Here is a 14615-nt window from a genome sequence, read left to right as displayed (position 1 = left end):
CTATGATTCTCCAAGTCTAAGACAAATACAGTAGAACCTCAGAGTGACAAACACCTCAGGAATGATGGTTGTTCGTAACGCTGAAAAGTCCATGATTCTGAAGAAAATGTTTAGTAGTTCTTTCAAAGCTCACAACTGAACAGTCACTTAACACAGCTTTGAAACACTACTACGCAGAAGAAAAATGCTACTTTCCCTTTATCTTTCTAGTAGTTTACGTTTAATACAGTACTGTACAGTATTTGCTCTTTTTTGGTCTCTGCTGCTGCCTGATTGCGTATTTCCAATTCCAAATGAGGTGTGTGGTTGACTAGCCAGTTCATAACTCTGGTGTTCATAACTCTGAGGTTCTACTGTATACAGTCTGAGGTTGGAAAGATGTGATTTGTCTGGATGATGTGTTTCCATAGATTTTAATGAAACATTGGCTATAAGATGGGACATTTGACCTATTTCAAGCAAGTGCCACCTCATGCATTAAAGCATCTAAAAATAAGTCATTTTGCCAGTCAAATTAAGAGAATTTCTCTCTTGCTGCATCTTCTCACTCATCTTCTCACTCAGTATTGTAAATATTGTCTACACCTGTTCCATGACAGGCACTTTGTATCCCTTCATGTAAAAATTTTTCAATCTCAGGCCCTTGGAAGAAGTCTCCAAAAATTAGCAGACTGAAAACGTAACAAATAGACAATAAAGGAAGTCATCTGTCATATCAAGTCATTAAGTTTTCCACCAGTCCAAGACAATATGAAAGTGATTTAGGGTTATCTACACCATGCTTTCACCACACTAGCGGAGTGTAAATTCTAGTGCTTACTAGAGTGTCAGGCACTAACTGGCACATGTGGACCCTGCTGGTGAGCACGAAGAGTTCCCTTGTGCTCCTTAATGTAGTCTCAAAATGAGCATCTCTGCTAGATGATTCCCCCACAGTTTCAACATTAACAACAATGCTTAAAGCTTCAAGCAGCAACTGATGTTACACACCATGTTGTACAGAGCAGCCCAGAGCCAGTTCACAGAAGAGGCAACAGCAACGCAGAGTCCTTTATATCCTTGGTAGCAACAACTGGAAACACTCACACACTGCTGAGTCAGTTAAGCACAGAAGTTTTAGTGTAGACAAGATCTAGGATGCATTTGCACTCCAGAACTAGGCCTTTCACCACTCCGCTCTAGAAAACATTCCCTAATAATGCAATCTTTTCTGATGAAGGGGAATATAGTGTTTTGTGTATCTGAACAGAAATCCCAGGGTCAAATTTGAATTAGCCTGTAGTTGCCATTAAGATGAAAAATGCAAGTGTCCATTGTAAAATTTTCAGATGCAAACAACTTAGAAAGGAGCAAGCCTTTCTTATTGCAGACTAACAGCTGAATCAATAAGAATGTGACGGATGTTTGTGGGTTTTTTTTTTGGTTTTTTTTTTAAACACTAAAAAAGGAGGTGTGAAGAGGAAACTAGAGCTCACTCTGTCATCAGCTACTTCAATTTTTGCTGTTAAGTTTCTAGCACACTAATGTTTCTGGTAAATCTGACAACTCACTAAACCAGTTAATTGTATGTTATTTTCTGCATGTGACCAGCATTAGGTTTCTTCTAAAGACCACTCTACACACTACAGCTCTCTACTTGCTTAGATCCCAAGTACAATACTGAAGTGAAAAATATTACTGGAAGCTCAACATGGGAGATTTGTAACAAATTTAGCCAATGTTCCCACCACTATTTCTGATGTAGTTAGCCTATAGTGAGACAGAACTAGGTCTGTATGCAATAGTCTCAACAGCTCCCTTCAACTCACATTAGGCATCATTTCTCATGGCTCGTTCCCTTTCCTAAGACTATCTGATGCTGAGTGAGTCCATGCCACCTATAAACAGCTAGTAACAAATCATTTCAACATAGAGTACCTATAGGATTTCAGAAGTTAATACTTCCCATATATGCATAACTCTTGGTGAAACATGTTTATTCGGAAGAAGAAATGGCTGTTTCTCCAAAGAAAGTGGGCTGCATCTTGAAGTTACATTGTACGCAGTTGACCAAGGAGAGAGGAAAAACTAAAAACCGTTGGCGGTGAAATAAGGCTTTAAGAAATAAAGCCACTCTTAAAGCTCTTCGGGAGAATAAAGAAATTCTAACATTCTGTAACATAATCCCTGCAGTAACACAGAACCTGCTTTTAACAGATGTAGGTTACATAAGCATACGCAGATGTTTAAATCCTTAAGATAATCAGCCTGGATTTCATCTTTTAATAGCAATATTTATAGGTTATAGTTTGTGTCACTAGTCTTAAAAGGACATAAATAGTCAATGTTTTCATATTGTTCAAGATACATGTTAGGGTCCAAGCAGTTCACCAAAAAGAGTCAGTAAAGCAGAAATGATCACAAGAAAACTGCCCTAACAAGAGATGGGAGATGAAGGCAAAAATTGCACATCAGCCAGCAGGAAAAAAAGCAGAGAGAACATTGATACCAATTCAGTAGACATTTAAACAGCTAAAACAAGGCTGTCTGATCAGATCAGCTACATTAATACCACCAGACTATGGTCCTCTGTCATACATGGTATAATCTTTTGCCCATATGTCTCCTAGCACAACCATTCTAATTTACGCCAAAGCACTCAGACACCAATGGTCCTGTCCCTCTACTGCTGGTAGAGGCTCACTACAGATGATGGGCACATTTCACAGTCATTCACTGTGTGGCTTTGGGGAAAAAAAGAAGGCAGACAACTAAAAATGGGAAAAAATGCATCAAACTGGCAGGGAAAGAAATAGATTACATGCACAACCTATCTTCAGCCAAAAGTAGGAATGGCTACAGCCATTTAGATCAAGAGTGAGTTGAAAAGTCACAAGATCGAATCTCTCCCTTCTGTATCAGTGGTTTAAGGGGCCCTATTATCCTAGCACAGTCAATTGGAGTTATCATGCAGTAGGAGAATACACACTAGCTATCAAAAGTTTCATAGTTTGATGACTGTTCACTGACCTACTTGAAATAAGTCAGTTGGTTTTAGATCTATTCCCATTATAGTATCCACACCATAAGTCAACACAGATAAAAAAAATTTTTGGCAGACATGTCAAGAATGAAGAAGCTTGGCGGTTTTTCCACCTCATTTTAATCTTATTGGTAGGACAGAGGAAACAAGCTTGTACTGCTGCTGCCTAGAGGCTATAGCTGTTCTGTGAATCACTAGATGACTCTGATATCCCAAGTTCAGGCATTTACAATAGCCCTAAACTAAACAAGCAGTACAGGTCACCATCTCCTTCTGCCCTCAAAGTATTACTAGCTTCTTCCCCACAACAATTCCTTCCTAATAAGCCTGCTAGAACACCAGGTTCCCTGATATGTCACTCAGCATTTTAACTAAGAGATGTGCTTTAAAGTAAGGCTATATGTTCTGCAGCCTGCTAAATTTCTACTTTCCAGGTAAGTATAGACACACTAATGCAAGCTTCAGCTCAGACTTGTAGTTTTCAGTTACAGACCAGACTGATGAATTGTAGTCTAATATGAGCTGTCTTACCTCCATCCCAATATTCTAGAAGTTTCCTTCTACTTAAAACTGCTTGATCACTTTTTGTTTTTTAAAATATTCAAGTGTTTTAAGAGCATTTTCTAAGAAATCTTGAAAATAATGCAGTCTGGGGTGAGCCAGAGATCGTTAGCTAGTTGCAGAACGTTTCTTTAACAGCATGCCCACTCTCCCCATCTGTTGTGAATGAAGGCTGCTGAGAATGTGTGCCTTTCTTGCAACCCTGAAAGCATGCATGTGTCAACAATTCTGGACAAGACATCCTAGAATACCTTAAAATCACCTAAAGGAGCACTAGGCTAAGGGTTAGGTCAGATGACAATAGTGAAAGGTCCACAAGAATGGTTGATGACCCTATTTGGATTGTCTTGGTCATCCTCCTCTTCCCTCCCAATCATCCCTAGCCAGTCCATTAATGACATATTCAAGGAATATAACCTATATTGTCTAATAGGATCACAGTGCTGTGCCATGCCATAGGGATAAGGCTAGTGCAGAAGAGAGGCCTCAAAGGTTGTGTATGTCACAAGAAGCAGCATGGAGTCTCTTGGGCAGAGAGATCACAAGGTGGGCCACAGCCTCAATCCCCGATGGCACTCAGAATGACTGTGAGGGCAATTAACACTAATGCCCAGGTAGAAACTGAAGAGGCAAGGTTTCCAGAGAAGGTTCCCAACTCCACTTTGAGGAAGGGGTGAGAAAAAGAATGAATAAGCTGAGTCAAAAGATAGTGCACATCTCCCCAGCCTTGAGGGACACTCAGCACTGGAAGTTTAGGGTGATACTATCCAGCAGAGATGCTATGAAGAAGCAACTGGGACCCTGTGTCATCTGCACCAATACTGGTAGTGCAAGACCAAGGGGTTGAGACCCATTCACTGAGGGAACAGGACTCTTTAGCAGTGGGTCATTCCTGCCCAAAAAGGCTCCAAGTCAAAGGCAGCTCTCATCAACTGCTGCAGGAAATTGATGTTTCAGGCTGCTCTCCCTGGCCCACAAGCCTCTGTTGGAAGAGTACCAACAGATCAAGCATCTGTTGTGGATGTGATTTTCTCCAAGTGGAACATGCATCTCATATGGCCACAGGTTATAGACATAAGATCCTCACACAAAAAGGCAGAACTTAAAACCCAAAGTCTTAGGTTTGGTCTACCCTACAAAGTTAGGTCAGTTTACCTACATTGCCCAGGGCTGTAAAAAATTTCACACTGTGTAATGTAATTAAGCTGACCTAAGCCCCAGTAGATACACTGCTAAGTCGATGACAGAATTCAGCTGTACCACCGTAGCCTTTCTACTATAGACATACAGAGCCGCCGTCATGAGTCAATATGGGTGCTTCTGCACTAAGTGGTATATCAACAACATAACAATAAAAAAATTCCCAACAGAGCATTAATTTTTTTTTTTAAAAAGAGCTCTGTGCCTAAATATAGCAGTGTTGTAGACTCATGATTTTTTCCCAAGTCTTGCAAAATTTTGGTTTTCTTAAAGCCCCTGCTGCTGGAGTCATGGGATTACATGAGTGTCAATTTTCATTTTACAAGAGGTTCTAAATCATGGTTTATGAGAAAAGCTTGAAAACGTGAACCCTGAAGATTAAAATTACAGAAGGCAAGTAAATCCAAAGTTTTTTAGATCTCATGATTTATGGGGGGCCTAACTCATGATTTTGACACTAATACTACAGGGGAAAAAACTGGCTTTAGAGATTTTAATTTTGAAAGCAACACGCTACTGGAAGCAAGGCAGACACTGCAGAGTTTTGGGTGGTACAGAGGAACTGAGTGGCGGTTGCAGCTGCACTCCTTTGTATGGTGTCAAAGAGAAGACAGGAGTAAGGACAAAGAGGGCAAGTGTGTGGCCCCAAGGGAAGCTGTTTTGTCTCTAGTTATACACAATTCACAAAGAAACCATCTAGCGCTTTAGAGCTACTACTTTGACAGTGAACCACATTTCTTTTGTACGCATCCAGTTAAAACTGTATAAGTAATACCAGGTAGGCACAAGAACATAGGAATTGCTCATGGTCAATCTACATCCAATATCCTGTCTGATAATGACCCATACCAAATGCTTCAGATGAAGGTTCAAAAAACCCACAGTATGCAGATGTGAGATAATCTGCCCCCACATAGATCTCATCCCCATTAATTTTTGACAGGGAATTGCTTCGCTGATCTTGGGACACTACAGAGCTTGTCAGGGGGTCTGTGAGTTTCATCTCCTATATGGAGATTCCTCATATTGTGTTCTTGTACATGGGAAAAGAACGGCCTTCTTCCAAATTAGGTTGGGAAAAGGATGCTTTGGTGCCCCAGAATTTTTCAGACTATGGGCTTGACCAGGCACTAAGTAAATGCATTTTTGACATATGCCTTGACAAAAACCTCACCAACACAGCACTAGCTGTTGAATCAGACAAGCTAATTGCAGCATTTAAAGTCCTGGAAAGCTCAGCAGCAAAAGCTGGCCAGAAAATTAATTGGGGGTAAAACCAAAATTTTTCCAGTTGATGATTTTGAACATTAAGTGCTCTAGCAGTCACCCAATTAAGATTGTCAGTGATTTCACCCACCTGGGCTTTATTGTCAGTGCCATGGGAAGCATTGAGAAAGCATTGCAAAAGCATAGTCAGCAGTGGGGCACCTCACTAGGAGCATCTTTTGTGTGCTAAGGAGATAAAATACCTTGGTGGTCAACTTTCTGAAACATGAGACTGAAACATGACCCCTCCCTATCAAGATTGAAAAGAAGTTTGACATCATTCAGACAAAGCATCTACAAATAATCAAAAGCAATAAGTGGTATAAATTCAAGGTGAATGAAGAGATCAGTTTTCTAACTAAACAGATTCTGCTTTCTCAAATGATTACCCAATGCTGTCTCAGGTGGTATAGTCATCTGCACCGAATGCCTACCTACTTCTCTCCAAGAATCATCTTCAACTGTGACCCAATGCAAACGGGGGGGAGGGGGGGGGGGGGGGAGACAGACACATCCCAAAAGATCTAAAAACATGAAGGCTGGATGGTGTCAGACACCTGTCCCTTACTGGCATCCTACCCCATAACCCCCCAGTCTTGGCTCAGGACAGATCATGGAGGCTCATAATGCATTCAGTAGTTCTAACCTGTCCACGCAACGCTGAATTAGAACCAACCAGTCTGCACAGACTGGCATATTAAAGTCTGCAAGCTACATTTTACATTCTACCTATTTATACGTGTTTACAGACTTCATCTCTGTATTAAGTGTTTGAGCTAAATTAAAATAATTAAAAATTAGACTGTCAAAAATTATCACTTAAGACTGAAACCTACCTCATATCCAGACAACTTCTCACCTCCTATTTAAATATTTATATAAGAGTACATTATACCCTTAAATAGAGGTTTCCTTATTTACATTTTCTATCACAGCCAGAATGTTCCTTTAGTGGAATTTGTGTATGAAAACACATTTTGCATATCACTGCTTCCTGCAGTAAAAGTCAAAGACAGCATGGTTTATCATTTCTCCCCCATCAAGTTTAATTTAGAGTAACACGAATTGCATGTGAACAGTGCTGCAGTTAAGTTTGTACTTAATTGTTTTATTATCATTGCTAGCAAACCAAAGACACCTATCACTAGAAGCAGTTAACCCCAAACCCAAGTGTAGTCTTTTATATTTCTACCACCTAGGCCAACACATCAGAGCTGACTTAACAATGAAAATTAAAGATAGCAAGAAATTAAGATAGTCATTTTCAGCTTTTACTCATTTAAACAAACTAGCATAACACAATATTGCACCAGTCTTACCTTCAGAATTTACATCTATCTTGCATCACGGTATGATAAACTTCAATGTCCCACTAACACCAGCGCCAAGACATCTATCCATGTGAAAGATAGATGATTTAGCACAATAACTTGATTGATTCTATCGAGATGCCAAACACAGGAATAGCAAAGGTGGTGCATATCACCAAAACTTCATGAAAATTACTGGCGGAGGGAGGAAAATGATGCACTACAACAGGTGGGGTATGCTAACCTGTTCCAGCTAATATTAATTTCACCAGCACCTTGCATTGTGTTTCCACAACCAACTTAAATAACCTTCTCATGATGGCTCTCGTATTATCCTTTCCCCATTAAAGGGAAGACCCTATCCAACGGAAAGGTTATTTTCAAATTCCTCACGCATCAGGAAAGGAGGAATTATTTCTTTTTTTGACAGCAGGCCTAACACCCATTGCACTTTCATGTTTAAAAGATACACAGCATTAGTACTCCTTCACAAGTGACAGATTCCCACAGCAATTCAACATCACTCAGAAGATTCTCAGTACAAAAGTTATTCTGCATGTCTGTATTATTTGATGAACCTAATTAGACTACACAATCCCACTCAAACCTGACTCAGTGAAAAGAAAGGAGGGATTTACCTAGAGGTTCATAGACCACACCTAAGGATATGTCTTCACTGATGGCGGCAAATTCACCACCGTCAGATTGATCTATCCGGATCAATTAAGTGGTCAGTGAAGACCCGCTCAATCAATCCAGAAGTCAACGCATTAAAACCACCCCCTCAAGTGACAACGTAGAAGAGGAGTTACAAAGTCGATGGGAGTTACACAAGCTACTCCATGAGCTTGCGTAACTCCCATCAACTGCCATCGAATTCGAAGGTAAAGTGTAGACCAGGCCTAAAACTTAGCTTACACGAATAACCAACTGCAACTGTGACCTCCTCCAACCTACAGTTACTCAATAATACAGGGTTATTAGGTTTAATATAATAAGAATGAGGCATCATGTATTCCTAATAGCAATGCTATTTGAATCAAAAGAGGAGCTTTTTCATTTTTGAACAATCAGATGAACAAGACACATTAAGAGTTACACGTAGCTATTGTCCCCTCTTTGAATTACTGCCATTCCATTCACAAGGAGATATTCAGCTGCTTTTGCATTTGCCATCTACATCATGAAACTTGTCAAAGTGCTGACCCTAACCTCTTTGTAGCTGCAGTTATGATATGGCCAATAAATCAATTGGAGATGCACTTCAATCCAAATAACCAGTGCATGGAGACTATCAGGAGAAGTGAGAACCAAAGCATTTGGAGCTAAACCAGCATATCCTACAAGGCTGTTTACTGATGTTCCATTGCATCACTACCAGAGCCGAAAAATCCTCCATGTTACAGATTCCCACCTTCCCTACATAAGAAAAGAAGGACCAGGAATTTCACCCAGGGTTCCTACCTGGCAAAAGGGAGAACTACCATTAAGCTAAACACCTGTTGCCTTTAGAGAACCAGAAATAAGTTTACTTTTCCATTTATGCTACTATTCACAGTCTGACAAACACAAAGGACATCACCACGCAGTCATATAGGCTTCTGAAAAACATGGCGTGAGATTTTCCAAAGGGAAAATAAGACATTTTTCAAAAGGGATTTAAGTGCCTACATTCCTTTTGAAAAATGAGACACTTCAGAAAATTTCACCCTGGGTCTCCCTACTGGGTTCTTAGCTCAGAATCAAGGACAGCTGTGTCATCCAATTAGAAACCTCACAGTTAAACAGACATTCTATTGCTAAGTCCATTGTAGGCTTGCCTGCATAATACACCTAATCTCTGAATGCTCAGGACAGTCCTGCTACAGTGCTGTACGATATGAACATTTCATGAATAAAAATGTTTAACAATTTTGATAAACAGTAAAAAGGTTGGCATTTTAGCCCTTCCTACCAGCAAAGGTATTTCAGGTAACTTAGGCATTAAATGTATACTCAAAAGGCTAGAAGTTAAATACATTCAGACGTTTTGGTAGGCTTCAATGCACTGCGTTTGTGGTTTTTCCCATCACATGCCTTTCAAGTAAGAACTGTGATGTTTTGTCTCTCCATCATCTTTTCAAATGTATTAAGCTTTACTTATACCAGGTTAGGCTGCTGTATCATGCCAACTAGCCTTAGCCAGAAAACTGTGTCCGTGACTACACAGTATGCTTAAGTAAATTCTTATCAAGTTTAGAAGTGACTTATTGTGGTAGCTCTGGATAGAAAAAAATCCTGAACTAGAGGGACACCTGCATACTCATGACCTCTCCTATGCCTAGAATGCCCTTTCAGCTCCCGTCCAAGTTACACAGCAGTGCCAGTGTTCAAGCTCTAGGAACAAACTAAACATTTTGGACAGAGATCTTTTCAAAAGAAAAAGTAAGATTGAATTCTTTGAATTTCTTCTACTACCTTACTAGCTTCAAATACAGACAAGAGGTAGCTATTGTATTTTCAAACAACACTTATCAAAGCACCAAAAAGATTAAAAATTTAAGTATAAATTGGTCATAAAGTCAGGACAGCCTAAAATAATCAGCACTCATTTGTGCTCACAAAATAAATTAATCCACCTAAGGTTGGAAAGGAGTTAACTAATTCCTCCTCTCTGCAACACTCCTTGCAGCAGTATATCATCCTTATGAAGTGTCAGCTCATCCTTGCAGAGCTGTGCAGTTGAATCTGAATGAAGTAAGCAGACCAAGAAAACTTCAATGTAAGTGACGGAACAGCAATGACATTCTCCTATAATTATTACTGAAGTAAATGTGTAGTATCACTAAAAACTACTAGCTAGAGTCCCTCTCCAGTCAAAACAACTGAAGGCAGTGAGGAATCAACACACTCATGGCCTTAAAATATCCTACTTACCATCATAGGCTCATTTCTGTAGTGAGAGTTTATTTCTACTGGCTGTAGAACAATTCTCTATTCATGCCCTGGGCCTTTGTCATTAACCCTGTGGAGTTATCACACAGCTGGTACTCAAACTGCACATTCTAAAATATAGTAATAATGTAATGTACAATCCATTCAGGTTTTGCTGGAGGGCTATCACCCTTTTCTTACTTTATAAAGATTTTCTTCCCTCTCTTTTACATTGTTATTCTGACCATTGTTATTTTTGAAGTGTCTGATAACCAAATTTTGAAGTGCAACACTCCTTCCATGCTTTAAGTCTTTTTATAGAGACTTATTTATAAATAAGTAGCATGTGATATTTCTGTAGTACCCAAAAACCCTTTTAATTCATTCTGACTGTCATGATCTGTGCTGAAGTCAGAAATAACCACTACCAAGCTGACAATCATTTCAGGTCAATAAACAATATCTGAATATTAAGTTGAATCTGAGATGAACTCAAAGGGCTTTTTAAACGGAGAATAAGATTTAGGATTTCAAATAAAAATTACATCAGATTGCATAAAGGAAACAGATAACGCACCACTCAAACTGTGTACTGAAAGTTTAAATAGTGCATTTGACTGGGCATCACTATTAAACACAGGCTGGACCAATGACAAGTGTACCCTGAGTACACTGCTAGGACTGAGGATTTATCCCAAAAAACCACGCAGCAGCTTATAACGCTATTACCACAAGCCTGTTCCATATGTGGTGATGCATAGCTACCCAAGACACTAGCAGAAGTTGCATTTGCTTTCAGAATGCACGCTATGAATACAAGCTGAGGGTGGTCTCAGTCATTTTTCAGTTTGACTGTGATGGTAATAAGGTGGTCTGTGGAGAAGGAAGAATTTTGGCACATGAGATACTGCAGCCAGTCGGCAGAGAGCACTGAGATCATGCACTTGGCCCCTCAGAAGGTATGGGGAAGATTACTTTCACTGCTGCCTTTCCTCTGCCAGCTCCAATTTTTCAAGAGACGCTCTCCATTCCCCTATTTCAGATATTTGTAACTGGTACTCCAAGCTCTTTCCTCCCACTTAACCTCGTTGCACAGCAACCTGCCTCTCATTCAGTTATACATGTTCTAACTCGCCATGGAGCTGAATCTGCTGCTCTTGCCATCATGAGACTGGGGTTCGGCACAGCCCTAACTCTGTGGAAGCTAAGAGCTGGCAGGTACAGCACTGTCTTTGTACCAGTTTAACCAGATAGTCACCTGGAAAGACAGAAATGTGAAGGCTGAAAATCAATGAAAGGAGATCATTTACTTCCCAGTGTATCAACGGTCAGCCATAGGACTTAAGCTGAGCTACTGGTGATTCATAGTACACTATTAACTCAAATTTAATTTTCCATTGATTTACCACTGTATAATGTGCACTTTGCTAGCATATCTCTTGAGCATCTCCTATAAAAGGATGTTAGCCACACATGCAAGCGTTTCACCTAACTTATACATTTTTCTTACATTAATGTCAAACACCAATCCTTTGAAAAACTGTATCTTAACTGGAGGCAGACCTGAATTAGATTTCAACAAGTATGAATGCTAATTTTACAGCATAACCCCTCGACCCCCATCTTATCCTGACTCCCTCAAGTAAAGGCTTTTGTGCAACTCTCCAAATTACCTTTAGAAGACATGAAGCCTAAATGCTTCAGCAAACTGAATGCAATTACTGTTTCTGAAGCCTCAGCATGTGGACAACCTCATAAGCAGAAAGAGACCTTTAGGGAACAGAACAGGCAGCCTAATTCAGGGTAGGAGTTGCTCCCTCCTTTCAAGGAATAGCTGGATGGTGGTACCTAGGGAAAACTTTGTCCCCCATTCCAGAAGACAGCTGACCTGTCATCTGAGAATTCTGCCCTTCTCCAGGCAGACAGCAGGGGAGTGACTGCTATGGAAATGTACACCTCTTTTACCTGTAGTTCACACCAGGCGACTTCCACCGTAGTCTCAGTGTCCAGCCCCTTGTAGACGGTTTTGAAGGAGCCTCTTCCAATCTCAATATCAAATTTAAGGAAGCGGCCGTCAAGGGAGAAGCCCACCGCCTTGGTCTCTAACTCCTCGATATCTTCCTGCTGTCGGTTCCGCCCCTCCTGGAGCTCCCGGCTGGCAGTGGCCGCACTGCCTGTCGTGCTGGTAGGGGGCAGAGGGGCAGCCTCCTCTACCTCTTCTTTGGGCAGCAGTGGGACGCTGTCCTCTGCTGCAGGGGGCCCCAGCACCGGTTGCTCCTCGGGTGGAAGCAACAGAGACGGCTGCTGCAACAGTAGCAGGGGGACTTGGGTGACAGAGATGCAGGAGGCCTCGCTAGCCGGCTCAGGAGGGGAGCCCAGCAGCGGGGTGATACCCCCAGGAGTGGCGACGGCCGAGGGTGCTGCGGGCTGCAAGCTCGGCAGCTCCAGGGCGGTAGCATTGGAGTCGCAGATCACGCTACGTCGGAAGAAGCGGTGCTCGGTGGCTGCAGCCCCCCGACTGTCCTTGTCCATGGTGTGGCGGCGCCGCCGGTATTCCTCGCTCCGGCCCTCGCTGCCCACCCCGCCGCCTGCTCCTCCGGCCGCCGAGCCGTCATGGTCAGCGACGGCCCCTAGCTTCTCCCCCACGGAGCTGTCCGAGCTAGAGCCGTTCTTGGGCGGAGGCGGCGGGGGAGCCAGGAAGCGGGGGGACGGGCTGCTGCCGCTCTCTGCGGCTCCCCCCGACATGGTGCTGCAGGGACAGGGGTAGCGCTGCTGGGAGGATGCGGAGGGGGAGGGGAAAGGGGGAAGAGTGTCACTGAGCGGGGAGCGCGTCCGGCTGCTGCTGCTGCAGAGGAGGGTCCCAAGGGCTCCTCACAGCGGGGCTCGGCGGCGGCTGCTGGGCCGGCGGCGGGGTGGGTCTCTGCTCAGCGTCCACATCCATCCTGCAGCGGGGAGCCGGGCAGCGGGGCCGACATGGAGCGACAGCAACGGGACCAGGACACGGCGACGAGGGAGCCTGAGGCAGGTGCCCGGACCGGGAGACGCCGCTGCCCCGTTAGCTGCCTGGAGCGGCTCCCTGAGGGGAGAAGTGACCGGCCCCTCCGAGCTGGGGGGGAGGGGGGGAAGGGGAGCGAGGCAGGACCAGGCCGGGAAGCGGCTGCGCCCGGGGCGCAGGCCCCGCACTCCCCTGCCGTGGGAGAGGCGGGCAGGCCCGGCCCGGCACGCCCCGCCGGGGGGGGAGAGGAGCGCGGCCCGGTCACTCGGAGCCTGGGCGAGCCCTCGCTTCACGCGGCGCCCATGGCGAGTGGCGACCTCGGCCCCCCGCCGCTGCCTGCCGGCGCCTCACGCGGAGCCGGAAACCCCCCTCGCGGGTCTCTCACCGGGGCCGCCCGCGAAGAAGAAGCCGCCGCCGCAAGGCGCCGCACCGGCAAGGGGAGCCTGGGTGTCTCCCTCGCGAGGGGGGAGGGGAGCGGGGGAGGAGCCGCTGCAGCCGCGTCCGGCCCGGCTAATTCTCCGCGCTAAATGGCGACTAGCGAGCCCGAAAACCGACAGACATAGAGACAGCCCCGCGGGCCACGCCCCCTTCCCTGCACCCCTTTCTGCGCCTGCGCTTTGGCCCCGCGCTTCCTGGGAACGGTAGTTTTTTCATTCCTCCTCTGAGGGAACAAAAACGCGGTTAACCTACAACTCCCTTCGCGCACTGCGCCGATGCAAGGCATCACGGGAGTTGTAGTTTCCTTCTTGCGGGCTACTTACAGTTCGAGCATCGCTGCTGACACAATACTGTGGTAGAAGCTGTGCTACTGGGGCAGGGCAAGAAACGGGGAGGGGAGAGAGAATCATTACATATGGATTAATTCTCCGAGAAGAAAGGAGCCTCTCATACTCAGTCGTCTCAGGGCCACAAGGCAATCGAAATTATATGCTTTAATAGAGCAAAAAACTAGTTTTCAAACCTGTCCCCAACTCTCAGGGTTATTTTTCAAAATCTGAAACAATGAAAATGTTTCCATGATTTGGTTTTATACATTAAAAGGAAAACAGCTTTTTATCTAATCAAAAAGGATTCAGGAGTAGGTGCTCAGCTGGTGTGAATTGTCATAGCACTGCAGAACAGGCCCTTCAACTCTTATCAACCCTTCCCACTTTGAAACAGTTTCTGTAACCCAAGCATCACAGCAAGCAACTAATGCCTGAGGCAGAAATTGAGTATAAACAAAAGTGAAACTTACTAGTGTCTTTTCATTTCTACAAACTGAGCACAATGGAAAAGCTAAACAAACAGTATAAATAGTGAAGGGTATGAAAGATTTTAAATTTGGTTTACACAATTAGGTGTTACA

At 43.6% G+C, this 14615-nt stretch overlaps 1 protein-coding gene across 5 annotated transcripts in view; it reads right to left on the bottom strand.

The window, feature by feature from the left end:
* The window catches only part of WNK1 (WNK lysine deficient protein kinase 1), a 154437-nt gene extending 140631 nt beyond the window's left edge, over window positions 1-13806 (bottom strand). For all 5 annotated transcript variants that reach the window (XM_067536276.1, XM_067536277.1, XM_067536278.1 and 2 more), the window contains exon 1: window positions 12238-13806. In XM_067536276.1, coding sequence (XP_067392377.1) covers window positions 12238-13017 — 780 coding nt within the window. In that variant the 5' untranslated portion in view covers window positions 13018-13806. The remainder of the gene's footprint in view (window positions 1-12237) is intronic.
* Between the last annotated feature and the right edge of the window lie 809 nt (window positions 13807-14615).

Source organism: Emydura macquarii, unplaced genomic scaffold (assembly GCF_026122565.2).
Source record: "Emydura macquarii macquarii isolate MOO-44397 ecotype Brisbane River unplaced genomic scaffold, CSIRO-AGI_Emac_v2 contig_3530, whole genome shotgun sequence".
Classification (NCBI taxonomy): domain Eukaryota; kingdom Metazoa; phylum Chordata; order Testudines; family Chelidae; genus Emydura; species Emydura macquarii.
This window is presented reverse-complemented; position numbering and strand designations above follow the sequence as displayed.